Source organism: Vidua chalybeata, chromosome 12, assembly GCF_026979565.1.
Source record: "Vidua chalybeata isolate OUT-0048 chromosome 12, bVidCha1 merged haplotype, whole genome shotgun sequence".
NCBI lineage: Eukaryota > Metazoa > Chordata > Aves > Passeriformes > Viduidae > Vidua > Vidua chalybeata.
In genome coordinates this window covers 2,078,117-2,094,074 of record NC_071541.1, presented here as the reverse complement: position 1 = coordinate 2,094,074, position 15,958 = coordinate 2,078,117, and the positions used below count along the sequence as shown (strand labels likewise).

The 15,958-nt window shown below is 46.5% G+C and overlaps 1 protein-coding gene across 2 annotated transcripts in view; it reads left to right on the top strand.

Moving 5' to 3' along the window:
- The window catches only part of LOC128794219 (contactin-4), a 284,248-nt gene that overhangs the window by 195,139 nt on the left and 73,151 nt on the right, over positions 1-15,958 (top strand). For both annotated transcript variants that reach the window (XM_053953926.1, XM_053953927.1), the window contains one exon: positions 851-946. In XM_053953926.1, coding sequence (XP_053809901.1) covers positions 851-946 — 96 coding nt within the window. The remainder of the gene's footprint in view (positions 1-850; positions 947-15,958) is intronic.

Below are 15,958 nucleotides of genomic sequence, written 5' to 3'. Positions count from 1 at the left end.
GAAAACATTTTTAAGAAAGGATAAAAATCAAGGCTCAGTTTTCCATCCTTGTAACCTCATAATGATGTTCCTACAGTTCCTGCTGATAAATATTTATCACCTCTGTGTTTTCTCTGGTGCCCAACTGCACTGACAACGGGTTTGAAATTGCCAAACTAAGGCTCAGCTACACTGGAAACAAGGGGAAAAAATGAAAGTTGAAATGCAGGAAATTGTAAAAGATCAGAGGCTGCCAAAGTGACTCCACGTCTTGGTGCTCCCACGAAGCAGCTGCTGGTGACAATCCTGGTGCCACTGCTCAGCTCAGAGTCACCTCCCCACTTCCCTGCAAGTCTCCTGAATTCCGTGTGCAAGGAGAGCAGGGGGAGCTGCATTTTTGCAGTGCACGGGCCCTGAGGAGAGCAAGAGGAGAGAGGTGGATGGAGGAATTGAATTGAAGTCAATGAAAGCACTCTGTGGCTTAACCTGCAGCTGGTGCAAGAGGCTTCCCTGTGGGGAAGGAAGGGTCTCCACACATGGGATGGGAGGGAGGGAAACAGCCTGCCTTGGGATGGAGGTGCTTATTTAAGGCAGTAATTCTTCCTAAATTCATACAACAAGCCTCCCCCAGCGTTACAGGTGCTGGGGTTTTCTCCAGCTGTGTCTGCCTCTGTGGGTGAATCAGCACCTTCTCCTTTCCAGCCTGGGGAAGGCATTTCCTGATCCTTTTGTTGATGCTCCTCAGCCTCCTGCTGCTTCACATTCCCCCCCCCCAGATCCCACCAGCCCCACCCTCCAAGCTGATATTTGCTTTATTTCATCATTTTCCTTTTGTGATCAGCCTTTAACCGAGTTCTTTCTCTCCTGGCAGACCTTGAGAACTTCAAGACCAGGACGAGGAGCACGGTGTCCGTCCGCCAGGGCCAGGGCATGGTGCTGCTCTGCGGGCCCCCACCCCACTCTGGAGGTAAAGAGCTTTCCTTCTCTTGATTTCAGTGCCTGGCAACCAATTGTGGGGTTTCCCTTCTCAGGGAAAGAGGATTCTCAGGATTTTCAGGAAGTTTGAAGCAGTCACCTGCGAGGACAGGGCTGTGGCAGGGCCGCCCTGCCTGAGGGGGTCCTGGTGACTGGGGAAGCTCCAGTGGGGGACAAATGCAGAGAAAGAGCACTTTGTTAATCTGAGCATAAACTTCAGAGATGAACTGATGGGAACTGAAGCAATGTGTTCGTATCCTGAAGGTGTGGCCAAGACCTTGCACAGCCTTTCTGGTTCATGGCCTGGGTGTCTCTCCTGCTAAAAAGTTGAAGCTTGCTGACAGAGCCACTTCTGTGCATCATCTTTTCATTATCTTCTCTTTTTCAAACACCACTGGCACTGTTTTTTCATGTCCTGGGTACTCAGGATGTGTCCAGATCACACAGGGTGCTGCTTGCTTCAAAGAGGGCAAAATACCAAACAATTCTTTCAGTTCAGCACAAACTCATTTTAATTGTGCCAGTTTGTGGCTTCCTGAGCGTGTGTGTTGCACTGCTCTGTTTAAAATGTGTTGGAGAGGTGCCGGGTTCACCCCCAGATTGGGGTGACCCTGGGAGGTGGAAAAGTCTCTCCTCCAACCCGTGCCTTCAAAGAAAGACTCAGCAGTCTTCAGTCATCCAGTCTCAAGGCAGTTTCTTGCACGTTATCTCAAGGCACACAGACGCCCTGGCATTCTCCCTGACTCCTTCTCCCTCTCCGTCTCCCACCCAAGGGGCTGGTGCCATCTTTTATATCACACATTACCTATTAAATGTTTATAGTTTTTCCCCAATGCCTATCACCTATATTGAACAGTGGCTTTCTACTCTAAACCAATCTGTGAGTGCCAACATCACCAAGAACATGGGGAATAGGAAGGAGAAAGAAGGAGGACAGGGCACGCCCAAATCCCTCCATCTTAGAACTTCTGACCCCATGTACAAAACTCAGACCCCTCTGCACAAGGCCTAAACCCCCCCTGTACAGCACTCAAAAATCCTTCCTTTCACTTTGTGACTACTTCTATTATAATATCTAAACTTTTGTGATTTCTTGTTCTTCCTGCAAGGTCGGTAAATTGTTCCATGGGTCAGATTCAAAACCACAGGGGTTTCTGGCTGCCTGCCAGGGTCTCAGATGCTTCTGACCTGGGCCTGGAACATCCAAGAGTGTCTGAGGGACACCTTGGGTTCTGACAGAGAGGGAGTGGTTCTGTGAGAATTCCTGCTGGAATTCTCGGTGTGCCTGACAAGCTCCATGTGCGTGTCCCTCCCCACCAGGACCCACACCAGCCACTGCAGCTGGCTCCTTCATCGGGAGCTGCTCGCTCCGTCAGAACAGCACAACGTCTTCCACAGATCTGCGGCCCTTTTAAAGAAATTTGCAATCCTGCTTTGAGGTCTGTCTGGCCTCATCAGCTGGATGGGAATTGCCCCGTGGACCATGTGCTCTTGGGCTGAGCTTAGTGCTCAGGCAGGAGCAGAGGCCTGAGGAGCTGCTGGGCTCGTGGCTGACCAGCTGGCAGAGCTGCCCAGGGGCTTTGTCCCACTGGGACCCTTCCCAGCCAGCAGCACTGACCCCACAGCACTGCCCACTCCTGGGACTGATGCCTCAGGTTTGAGCTTTTCTATTTTTCACATTCTGTGCTGCTTTAGTGTGCAGTTCTGGGCTTCACATCAGGGCATGGTGAGCTCTCTGCACAGAGCAGGGAGACAAAACAATTCCTGCTCCAGCTGGGCACCAAGGACAAATGATCCAAACCTCAGGCCCAGGAGCACAAACAGCGTGGGCTGGAGAGAGAAAAACAAGCAGGATGGGAGTGCCTGGGCTAAAGCTGGAATGGGACAATGAACTGCAAGGTGCAAATGGAGCAGAGCTGATCCCAGTGAGAGCCCCCGGGAGCGCTCGTGCATTTTGGGACCATTTTGGTTCCTCTTGGCTGCAGCCCTGGCTGGGCTCTGGTGCTGCCCAAGGTGGATCCATGGAGGAGATCCTTTCCATAAATCCCTGCTTTATTCTGTGACTCTGCCCAGCCTCTGCTCTAGGCCAGCCTGCACAAGGCATCAGGGACAGCCCTGGCCAGCAGTGCTGCCTCCCATTCCTGCAGGAATGGCTCCAGAGGGACACAGGGATTGCAGGCATTGTGCACATTTGTCTCCTCAGCAAAGCCTTGCTCTGCAGGGGCTGAGAACTCCCTGTTCTGCCATAAGAAATCCTTGCACGGAGAGCACTGTGTGTGGAGATGGAGCAGCTGGTGGGGGTGTGAGCAGTGAGAAGGGAGTGGTTGTTCAGGTGGTTCAGGAGAAAGTTTGGTCTGAGTTTATTTACTGGTGATAGAAAAAACTAAATTTCCAGAAGGTGCTGGTGTTATTTCCAGCTTTGGTTCAATAAGAAGGACAGAGCCTTGTGTGCTGACCAGGAGATGAGAACATTTCTGGTAATAATTTCCTTCAGTCATTTGGGTGAGAGATGACTTCCCCCATGACCACCATCCATGACCTGCTCTACTGCAGCCAGAAAATTATCCTAATTGCAGCCAGAGCCACAATTAGTCCAAAGTGACACTATCCCAGCTCTGTAACAGAGCTGGGCTGGTGTAACTGGGCTTGTTGTTTTCTGGCTTGCACAGAAAGTGTTTACAGGAAACTCAAACCAGGTTAATTCAGAGCACTTGTTCTGCAGGAATTAATCTGCTCTGTGGCAACATTTTCTTTCACCTTTCCTCCCTCCCAAGGTTAGAGATAAGACGAGTTTTAAAAGTCACAACTGCAAATGAATGCTTTTTGGTGATCATCACGTTTCCATCCTCGAAGCCCTTGGATCTGTAGCAGCCACTGCACAACCCCTGATGCCTGAAGAGGCTCCCTGGAACAGAGGCTGGGCAGAGTTAAAGGAATAAAGTGGGGATTTATTAAAAGGCCTTCAAAGGATGCACCTTGGGCAGTACAAGAGCCCAGCCAGGGCTACACCCCAGATGGACCCTGAGTCATGAGTTTTGACACTTTTATAAGTTCTGGTCCATTTCCACGTTGGGGTTCATTGTCCAATTCCAGCTCCAGGTGCTGCAGTCCCACCCTCCCAGGTTGCTCCCCTCCATTCCCTGCTGTTTGCACTCTTTGGGCTGAAGCTGCAGCGCTGTCCTTGGTTCTGGGGCTGGAAAAGGATTGTTCTGTGTGCCTGAGCTGTGAGGAGAGCTGCTGACACTTTATCTGGAGTTCAGAGTCACACCAGTGCAGTGCAGAGCCTGGGAAATATGACAGCTAAAACCTAAGGCACCTCCCCAGAGCGTTCTCCAGCTCAGCTGTGGGCAGAGGGAGGTTCAGGAGCAGTGTCAGGTGTCGGGGCAGCTGCTGCTCTTTGGGAAGTTCTGCGGGCAGCCCCATCCCCAGGGCCCGGGGTGTTGGCAAAGCAGAGCTGTAGGGATCAGCTCCATCCAGCCCCCCCAGGGTTACCCTGCCAGTGTTTAACGCTGTGCTGCAACAGGAAAAACCTCCTCGGCTCCCAGGTGAAAAATAATCCAGCTCATTGGAAGCGCGAGTGGTAATAAGAGGAGAAAATGCAATTACTTATTTTAGAATCTGATTAGGGCAGTGAACCCAACTTCATCATCCTTGCAAAAAGTGCCTGATGGCATTAATGACCACTGCTGAAACACAGGACTAATTGTGGGGAAAAATACACTTTCATATTTTTTATTTTTTTTTACTTTAGTTTCATACGTGCATTGAAAATGAAATCTAAAAAAAATTAATCTAAAAAAGCAGAACTATTCAATCTGAGAACTGTCATTGCCTTGCTGGAATAGTAGAAGCCTGAAAAAACCATCCTGGCCAGGTGCTGAGATTCAGGAAAAGAAAAACAGTAAATGGGAAGGGAATTATTTCCTATCAGCCATTGTGTCACTGGTTGTCTTGGGCTTAAAAATTGTGACTTAATTAAAAAGATGCTGATCAGAGTCCAGACCATTAACCTTTCAGCTGTGCTTCACTCTAATACTTTGCCACTTGGAAATATCCATTTTTGAGGAGCTGTCAGCTAAAAGTGAAGTTATGTTGGCCTACATACATTAGTTGTTGAGGCTTTCTTTTTATTTTTTCCTGTTAATGATGCCCAATAAAGAGCTTCCTACTGTTCAAACGGTACAGGAAATTCATCCCGAAAAATGAGTCCAAATGATGAACAAGTCCTTCCAGCATCAACAAATGGGCTGTGTACAGCTCGCACAGAACAATTTGGGCATTGCCATGCATTGTCCCAGTTTTTGGTTTGAAATGAGCTGGAAATTCAGGCACATGGATCTCAGGGCCCCCCCCCAGACCCCAAATGGAGATGGAATGCGTGCTGCGTGCGGCGGGGAGCCGCTGTTTGTCAGGTCACTGCCTTGTGCTGGTACATTCTGTTAAGCAGCATAATGATGTGATGGCCTCCTCTGATGAAGTGCATGCTGAGCGCCGGAGATTCGGAAAATAAATGTTCATCTGCAGCTCGGGAAGCGGCTGGGCTGGAAAGCGGAATAAATGCAAATCAAACATTTGCTTCTGCCGCGTTTTCTGCGCTTGCAGCAGTGGATTCCCAACCCCCCGCGGCCAGTCCTGCTGTATTGACGACCCCTTTGTCTGCTAGAAGTTCCAGTTCTTTTCCTCTCCTTTTTTTTTTTTTTTTTTGCCTTCTGCATTTGTTCCTAATGGACTGGTAGAAACCTGCCTTGGTTGTTAGGATTTTTCTGAGATAATTACCCTGCGTGTGAAGGGTGTTCCCTCATTATATCTGCAGCTTGCTCAATCAAAAGCCCAGCAATTGCCTTGTGTCAACCATTCTGCCCTGAAACTTCACAGGAGAAATCACTGAAGAGTAAATATTGCTCTGGGAACGTGGCACTGGGGCCTGGGTAACAGCACGATGAGCTGCTGGTGGTGTTTAAGTGGCCAAGAGGAAACAGTCAAAAATCCTAAAAGTCTGTGTGGAGCTCACGTTTGGCTTTGGTTTTGGTGCAGAACACCCGGGGCCTCACTGTGGCCACAGCATGAACTGGGCAGCACCCAGTGATGGAATCATAGAAACGGGTTTGGACATTGTGGGGGCATCAAAGAGTTCCTGTGGCTTCTTGGTTGAGTCTCATTTAGGTACCTCAGCCTGTCTTAGGATGAGTTGTGGAATTTGGGTACCAGAAGACAAAGCTCTCCTGCTTTATATTTTCAGAGCCCTGGGAGATCAACCATTGACTCACAGAATGGTTTGGGTGGGCATGGACCACCCAGTGCCACCCCTGCCAGGGCAGGGACACCTCCCACTGTCCCAGGCTGCTCCAGCCCCAGTGTCCAGCCTGGCCTTGGGCACTGCCAGGGATCCAGGGGCAGCCACAGCCACCCCTGTGCCAGGGCTGCCCACCCTCCCAGGGAACAATTCCTGCCCCATCTCCCACCCAGCCCTGCCCTTGGGCAGTGTTCAGGGTGAGCTGTCACAAGAGCAGAGGGGAAGAATCCCCTTCCTTGACCATCTGGAGCATTTCGAGCCAAAACAGGGAAAATATCACCAAAACTGGCTTTGTTTTTTCATTCTGTTGCATTTTTAAGCCATTTACAAGCCATAAACCGTTTCAAAGTGTACAATAGTGTTCAAGCTAAGCTCTTTGTGGAAATGTTTTCCTTCTGAGGAGCTCTGCAGGAGGAAACACCTTTCCTTGTTTGCTTTTTCCAGTGTTGTTAATCAAATTTGGCAAGATACATTTCTTGTTGAGATAAGCCTAATTGAAACAAACAAACAAAAAGCTCCAAAATCCAAAGCAAACACTCACTTGTGTTTCTCAGGGCTCTGAATCTAAGTTGTGGATATGCCTGGGAAGTATTTGGAGGTCGCTGTCCTTTTTACTTTATCTCCAAATTTTAAGATAAAATATTCTTTTGTGCCAAATAGTTCTTTTCATTTAACTCTGTGGGAGCTGAGACATTCAGCTGCCACTTTTATTAGATTTATTTGATAGTCAGCGCAGGGTTAGTTAATATTTTAACAACTACAGTTTTCAAATTCCTTCGAACATCCCTGGCATTTCGTTGTGAGTCCAGAGGCTAAAAAAATACAGTCTTGGAAAGGATTTTCTACCTGACAGGCTGGTAGCACACCCTTCCTCATGCAGAACAAACAGGTCTGGAAATCTTTCCCCTCCCTTCTCTGGGAAGATAAATGAACTTGTCTTTAGGATTTCTCTCCCCCCCCCCCCCCCCGCCCCCTTCCTGCGAGTTTCTCGTGGTTCATCTTTAGAAAGATCTATAACCATGTTCTCATGACATTTGCCTTGCAGCCCTCGTGGGAAAAGCCTGTGGAGATGGAGCTCTCCAAGTGCTGTGAGAAATGCTGAATGTACACAGAGGGCTGCTGGAAATGATCTCTCAATCACTTGATTATTTGAATTCCGTGCTCTCGTTGCAGTCCCTGGCGGTGTGTCCTGTTCTGAGAGCGCTCTGTGCTCCGCTCATTCCCCCACTCACCACAGCTGGAGCACATCTGTTCTCACTCCCAATCCAGCTCAGTAATCTGGGCAAGAAATCAGCCAGCTGATGGCTTTTTTAGACAACAAAGTGCTCAGCTGGGCAGGTGGGAACCCACCGGTGTTCTACAGGATGTGTCTTCTCCTGTAGACACATCCTCAAAAGTTCCTGCTGACTGATTCAGGAACTGAATCTCCCAACAATTCCTCTCTCTGAAGCTCAGTTCCTCAGCCACTTTGTCCCTCTGCTCCTTTCTGACCTTCCTGGGTTTCTGGGAGTTGTGTCCCTTTGAGTGAACAAAGGCAGGATTTCAAGGAAAATCAGTTTTCTGTCTCTGCAGTGCCCACGTTCTCAATGTGCCTGGAAAATTCCATTTTCCTGAAGAGGAGGAGATTCATTAAAGCTCAGTTGTTCCCATAATTCTTTCCTATCTGATGCCATCACTCCTGATGGAAACACAGCCTTGGATGGGAACACATCCGTGTCCGTGAGCTGAGCTGTTGACAGAGAATTATTCCCACATCTTTTCACAGATTGGGTGCATTCAGGTTTTCTCATTCTCTCCTGCCTTTCTTTCCCTGCTGGTATCCAGGAAAACTTTTAGTTCTGTTGCACAGCTTAATCAAGTAGAACTAACTAAATTTTAGCATTTGACAGAGGAGATGGCAATTCTGATCCCATCTCAATCTCAGCCTTTCATGCTGCACGGGCAGGAGTGAAGTGTGGAGCCCAAACGTGTTTGCAGAAGGCATTTTACAGATCCCAGTGCTGCTAAAACCACTCCTGGGCACAGAAATCATTAGTGGCTGCTCACTTGTCCACTCACTCTTTCCCTCCTTTTATTATTATTTTTTTTAAGAGATGATGGACACTTCATGGGCTGGGAGCAGTGAGGATCTTTGGGCTGTCAGGGTGGCCTCTAGTGGGAAGAATGGTTTGGGGGGGTTTGTCTTGTAAATAATCCATCCCACAAATCATGTCTCATGTTTGTACAGCCCCCACCACGCAGTGCAGCGAGGAAGGGGAGCAAACCTGGGAAAAATCAGAAGAGTGCAGGAGAAAAAAGGCAATTATTGGGCATTTTTATACCATGATCAGCAAATGGAGCATAGCAGGAATCCTGGAGCTTTTAATGTCCTCACTCCACTGCAGTAACCTTAACATTCAGCCTTTATTTTCCTGTTTCTTTCAGTGTGGGATGCCCAGAGCTTTTGAGAAATGTGAATTTTACAGAACCCGTATTCCCACTTCCCCCTTGCCAGGCAGGTTGTCAAAGGGCTGAGCTACCCCTGTTATTCCTTATTAAAGGATTGATAGTTTCTCCTCTTTCTCTCCTGTCTTAATGTCTTTGGAAGCCTTTGCTGCTTGGTCAGATTTGGTTCCAATTAATGAGAAGCTAATTTAGAGAGGAGCCTCGCACACATGGGTGGGCACCATGGCTGTAAAAGTTCCATTTCTCCAGGAAACCAAGCAAAAAATCTGCTAAGCTGGATGGAAGTTGGTTCAGCTATTTGTCAGAGGGCTGCAGGGTTACTGAGCAGCCTGTCATGGATCACTCCCAAGGCTGGAGGGAAAATCTGAGCAGGTAAACTCTCCCTTGGGGCTGGGAAAAGCAAAGAAAAAGGAGGCAGGGAAATATTTTCCTATTAGGGGCAGACAGTGATGGATTTTGATGTACTTGACTGTGGTTTTGGGTTGGTGTTGGCAGACCTGGAGCATCAGGAGGGGTTGCAAACCTCCCTGGGTTGTGGGGCAGGTGTTAAACTTCATTTTCCATGGATAATTCTGCTTGGAGGATGCAGGGAAGGACAGAGGGGAGGCTCAGCTCCCAAACAAACAGGAAAATATCTCAGCAGGGTTTTCTGGGGCAAAAAAACACCCCAGTTTCCATGAGCTGGGGCTCCACAGCTCGCAGCTGACTTTCCTGGAATGGGAACAGGTGAAATTCCAGTGGGATTTTCAGGAATTCCCAGGAGGTGGATGCAGGATGAGTGCTGGAGGTGTGTGGGAGATGGAGGAGACCATGAGGAAATCAAAAGATGCAGAAAAATACCTGAATCTGTCACCAGTTTTTCCTCTTAATAGTGACTGCCACTCCCATGTCCCCAAAAGCAGGAAAAATCCCAGGTCTGAAGTGTCAACATCCTAAAAGTGTTTTCCAGAGCATGAACAGCTGAGCTCAAAAATCCTCTGAGTGATTGATCTCAGGCCAAGATCCAGAAAACAACTTCCCAAAGCTTCCAACTGCTGCAGTTTGTCTCCTGCTCCTCAAAGCTGCCTCTGAGCAGCCTGGCAGCATTTCTGCCAAAAAAATTCCCCCCAAATTCAGCCCAAGTTTCCCTCCAGGTGTCTCCTTCCATCACAGGGAGTAGGTGAGTCACACACTGGGTTTCTGTAATTCGTCTATGTCTGGCTCCATGTGATGGGGATTATTACAGTTCAGCAAAAATGGGGTTCATTAAACTTAAAATCAGGCATATGAAACTCTCATTTAAATAAAAAGTGATTGAGAATGGTAACTTCCATTTAAAGTGCATCTCCCATCATTTATTTTTTATGCTCTGCCACAGTCACCGTTTAAATTATTAAAAGCAAGAAGTAAAAAGCTTCTCAGGAGATAGAAATGGATTAGATTAAAATTAATCTGACATAATCCTTTCTGTAAAACTGCTGATTCAGTTTGTGCACAAGTTTATCAACATATTTGAGGATGAAGGATAAGGATAAATTCTCCTCTAATTTGGGAGTGCTTTGGCTTGATATTTCTGACAGCACAGGGAACACGCAGAGCTCTCTTAATTGAGAGATTTATGAAATTACAAATATTTCTTACAGCACAAATGCCAAGCTCATCACAGATTTGCACTCTTTTAAGCACCTGAGGTGGTGAGTGTGATCTGCCTCGTTTCAGCTGGGATGAATTTTGAGGTGCAAAAAACAGCGGCTCGGTCAAGAACGGCCCCAGATTTTCAGCTGGCACGTGTCACTTGTCACCTGCAGAGTCAGCACCCCCAGCATTCCTGGTTTTGTGCCCCAGGTGGGTGGCAAGGACACAGGAGGAGGTCTGGGGTCTGTAACTGGAAGGGAAGAGGCTCAGCCCTGCACTAAAGACCTTGGAAACAGTGGAATAATAAGGAACACGATGTTAATGGATTTTTTATTTATCACTGACAGCTCGTGACATCTTTAAAAAGAAATCATCTACGAGCCACTGGTGTGGTTTATTCCCTGTTTGGTTGCAGTCAGCACTAAATGAAGATTGAAATGGGATTGAGAGGGGGTAGGGCCGGCAGGGTTTGGCTAAAGATGAGTGAAATCTGTCGTCTGACAGAACCCAGTCAATAGCATTTATTGGGAGCTGGAACATCTTGTGATGTCTTTATGAACTAAATTAGAGATCAGAGTCCTGCTCCCAGGCTCTGCTAACCCTTTCCCTCCACATCCAGCTCTGCTGGCCTCTGCAAAGCCCTCGGAAGCAGCCAGGCCTACAGAATGTGTGTAGTGACACAAACGCAGCCCTGATGTGTCAAATTTGGGCTTCCACACCCCTGGGTGCACATTCTGCTTTGTTCAAGTCAACAGTCCTGGCTCTGGGAGCCCCCATTCCTATGGGGCTGATGTTTTGGTTTTGAAAAATCAATGGGGGTATTGGTTTGGGCATTTCCTGTTACCTCATGCACATGGTTGCACCTAAAAAAGTAACCATGATGTGCTTAAATATAATAAATGTGCAACCATGATGATGTTTTCAGCTGGTAGATATCAAAGCACTTTATTATGACACTAAACACCGATTATCTATCAAATAAATCAAGAGAATGTTTTTTTTCCTGTGTGCTACAGGCAAGTGCCCTACAGGCCATACCCCCCTCAGGCTGTTTGGGCAGATATTTCAGCCTTGGAGTGGATCATAATTTTAATTCATTGCAGTAAGAAAATTCCTCTGCAACCAACTTTTTTTTTTTTTTTTTAGAGGTTTGATCTAATCTCTTACAACTACAGATCAAAGGTAGTGAAAGCTGGTATTAAAGGATTAGCTAGGTCACATTGAAATATGTTTTAAAACAAGCCCAGGGACCTTTAACTTTTCTGAAGCAAGTGCACACATAAAATTGGATTTTTAGGCTAACTCTCTGTGACTTTAAACAGAAAACAAACTGATGGATTAAGTCTGTGAGTCATTCCTTCAGGTGATGTGGGGAGCACTTTATGTAACACAACCTGGAGAACATCAGCAGTGACTGAATCTGTCACAGCACAAAGCCAGAGCAAAGTTAAATTCAGTGTAGGCACCACTTGTGCACACGCCCAGCTTCCCGTGTTTTTATTCTCTTTTTGATGATTGCTCATAAGAAATCAGCAGCTTCAGCCCAGGCTCCTTTTTATCCTTTAGCTGACCTCTCCTGCTCCCCTGTGGCACAGGGCTGCTTTCCCTCTGGCTGTCAGGTGAAGATGAGTGCTTCTTTGCAAAGATGTTGATGCCACTCTCTGGACCTTATCAAGCCATTATTCCTTTTTTTTTATTACCAGAATTTCCTCATTGAAATGAACTTAGAAAGAGAGAGAGAGAGTCACCCAGCTGATCACTGCTGGGGTGAGCCTGACTCCAGAAACCTCAGTTTTAACAGAGAAGGGCTTGGAAGTGGCATCAATTCCAGTCCTGGTTCAGCATTCCCAGTGAACACCAAACCTGCTCCAGGAGGTATCAGAGTGATAAACACAGCTTGGGGTGGTGGGTGGCTTTTCCTTCCAGGCCAGACTGGCTGGAAATGTCTGTAGGACAAGTTAGAAAAGCCTGTCAGACAAAAATCATCAAGTTTCCACCCAAAGCAGCCAGGCTGTCTCGAGGGGAGGACGTCAGTGCCCAGCAGATGCTGTTGGAGTAGTTTTGGTCTTGAACTGGAGCAAATGCCCCAGTGCAGGAGCTCATCTCAGGATGTTTCCTGTTCAGCACAGATAAAGGTTGGTGTTGATTTTCCCCCTTTTGGGTTCAGACTGCCCGATGGCTCAGTGCAGTCATGGGGCGGAGCTGCTGGCAGAGATGAGGCAGGCCAGCTGTGTGCACCCAAATATTGAACTGCTTGAGACACCCACAGGCTGCAGATGCACCAGATACGGGGGTTATTGATTAGCCTGCAGCTAATGAAGACCTCTTGCCCTTTTAATTACCCAGAGCTGGGCAGTCGAGGGGCTGGGAGGCAAACACAGCGCTGAAAATTGCTGCGAGAATGAACCTAACACAGAAATTGGGTAATTTTGTGCATTTTTCTTGTTCTTATAAACTTCTGACAGCACATTTCTCTGTTGCCTGGCTGCTGAGTAACTGTGACCTCAGATTTGGCATAGCTGAGGGTTCATCCAAACGTGTTTTATTAAATTTAGATTAATCTTGTCCATTATTTATCATTCTTTTTATTAAAACCTGCATTTGAGGCCCAGAGCTGTGGTGTGATGTAGCTGGGCAGCAGAGCTCAGACTCAAAGGGAGAATTACCAGGTGATACTTTTGTCCAGGCTGATTTCCTTAAATTGTTCTGCAATTATTTAAGAGTGGAAGATAAAAAATTGATCCAGTGGTGCAGGCAGGGCAATGGAACTGTCTGTAGGCCCACAGAAAAAAAAAAAAAAAAAAGGGGGCAGTGCATAATTCATGAAGCTTTAGCATTAAAATAAAACTGTGAAAGAGAAAAATGGTCCAAAAACTCAGGAATTGCAGAGGACTGGTGTGTGTGGAGAGGAGCCTGGCAGGGCTGGGTAGGGCCATGACCACGGAGTGTTGTGCCAGGGGTTTGTCTTTCCTGGATAATTCCCTTTTTCCCTTTCCCCAGGGCTCTCTGCCAGGCTCTGGTTCATGGGGCTATGGGTGTTGATTGCTCAATCAAATCACAGTGAGATTTGCAATTATGAAATTGGAATTATGAATATCCCCTACAAGCAGCTGGCAGATTTTAATAAGCAAATTGAGAATACGGCTCAGGTTCACAGGACACTCCTCAGATAATCACTTCAGCTTTAGCTTTGCCCAAATTTGCTGTAACCTTCACTTATGAGCAGTTTGAACACCAAGGACTGGAAGCAGAGCAAAAAAAAAAACCCAGCAGTCTGCAAATTATCCCCCCAAAATCAGTTTTCTGTGAAGTTTATACAACAACACTGGGTATGGCTGGGTGCTGTACCACAAAATGTTATTATAGCATTTGGATATATTAAAAAAAAAAGAGCAGGTGGGAATGTTTGGCACAGGAAAACACCCAGAGCCAAGAAATTTGTCAGTGTTAAATCACTAAAAAGCAAAGTGCTGGGTGCAGTTCCTCCTGACCATCACCTGCACTGCAATGGTTCAGGGAACAGCTTCTCTCCAGGAAAAATCTTCACTGCTGCTCTTGGCTCTGCCTGGGAATGGCAGGGAGCAAAATAGACAGGGAAAACTTCAGCACTTCCCATCCTGCAAAAAAAAAAAAGAAATGAATTTGGAAAAAAATTTTAAAATCAGCCATAATTTTACAGAAGTGCATTCTGCAAGAAAGCATTGAATTTTGAAAAAAAAAAATTTAAAACAGCCATAAATTCACAGAAGTACATTCTGCAAAAAAAAAATTGAATTTTGAAAAAAAAAATAACAACAGCCATAAATTGAGAGAAGTGCATGATCAAGGGAAGTGCCAACCAAACGCTCAGAGCTGTGTTCACTCCATCTGGATTTCAATTGTTTATAGCAGGGGATGAGCCTCACCTCTCCTTTCAAAATGTCTCAAAATTAATTAATGTTTCAGTCATAGTTTGGGTTGTTTGGGACAGTTTAAAGGGAGGATTTAATAATTTCCTTAATTTCATCTTTTTCTCTTGCCGTGTGCAATGAAATGTCATTTTTGTGCATCGTGATTTACAGAAAACCTTTTGGTTTCCACTGAAAGTCAGTTCCCACCTGTCCAGCTTGAGAGTGACAGAGTGGGTGATAAGGTAGGAATTATAGCAATCATTGAAGATTGGATTAATCTCTGTAACTTTCAGCAAAGCCTATAAAAAATAATAGTGTATTGTACCCACACTGTTCTTATTAAAAATGATAAATGACCCCCATTTTTTTGGCTGATACTGATCCCAAAATTTCATCCTTCTCCTCAGCTTTATGGCTGCCATAATCTGGATATTTTAATAGCTTTTCCCATAATAGCTCCAGAGACCTTTTTAAGTGGCAGCCCTGATTTTATGGAAGAGACTTAAAAAAAAAAAAAATTAAGAAGAGTTTCTTCTGCTTAAAGGCAGAGGCAAAATATGTGCACGTCCCAAGAGGGGCAAGCAGAGAAATGTTATTTTGGCAAACCACAGGCCTAGGTTAATAATTACTCAGAATTTCTGTGCTGCTGTCACTATAGAGTAGATAAAGGAAATTAAGAAAAATAAGGTTACAACATGTCTGGGTCTGTGCAGGGGATGGCCAGGCAGGTGCTCAGGGGCTGCTCTGGGATTGCAGCTCGTGGAGTTTGTCCTTGCCTTTAAAAACAGCAAATACAGGTCAGAAATTGAGACATATTCTGTGTTTGAGAGATCTGCTGTAAAGGGGAAATGAAAAGCGTGGGAAATTAGGCAAAAATCGCATGGAAAGGGCCCCAAATGAGACAGGAGAAGTTTGTCATGAATTCCTCAAGGAGTTAAAGCCTAGTGTGTGGTTAGAGAACCACGGATTGCCTGTTGCTGCCGGTTCCTTGTGCTCCAAGGCTCGGGGCTGGTGACTTTGGGAAAGGATTCCATCACCAGGAGCCACCCCGGGCTGTGTTTGAAGTGCCTGTTTGCTCAGGAGCTACAGACTGCCTGTGGGCTGTGAGCTGCCTGTCACTTCCAGAGCAATTAGAGAGGCAGACCTTATCAAAAGGAACCCGTCAGCTTGGAGGAGCCATAAATATTGCACCAGGATCTCTCAGGAAATCAAAGGCAGTTGGAGGGAGTATTTATTTACATGCTGCTGCACAAGCAGAGTCACTTAGAGGTGCTCCAGTCTGTGCTGCTCCCTGAGCTCCACATCCCATTAGTCCTGTGGGGTTTGGGAGAGGGAGAGAGAAAGAATTAGTCAGTTTTAAATGTTACAGAGCAACAATGGACAGCTCCTAATGTCCAATTCTGTGCATTTGGGCAGTTGGATCTCTCTGGCATTGACAGGAAGGCAGAGCTGCACCCTCAGACCCTTACTGTGTTCCAAATTACCAGAGTTTGAAGGTGGCTTTGGGGGAGGTTTCAATGTTTTGCCCTCTAGAAATGGGTTTCCTTTAGTCCCCCTGCACTGGGTTCCTCATTTTGGAGGGATCCCAGCTCACCCATTTGTTCCTGTCTTTGGTCAGATCTCCTCCTCTTGCCCAGCCTCCTGTGTCCTGCTCACCCAGGGCTTCCAACCCTTAAATATTATATTGCAATATATTTTAAAGGTCTTTACATTTTATATGGCAATTATGGACTGCTCCTAACATGCAATTCTGTGTCATTTG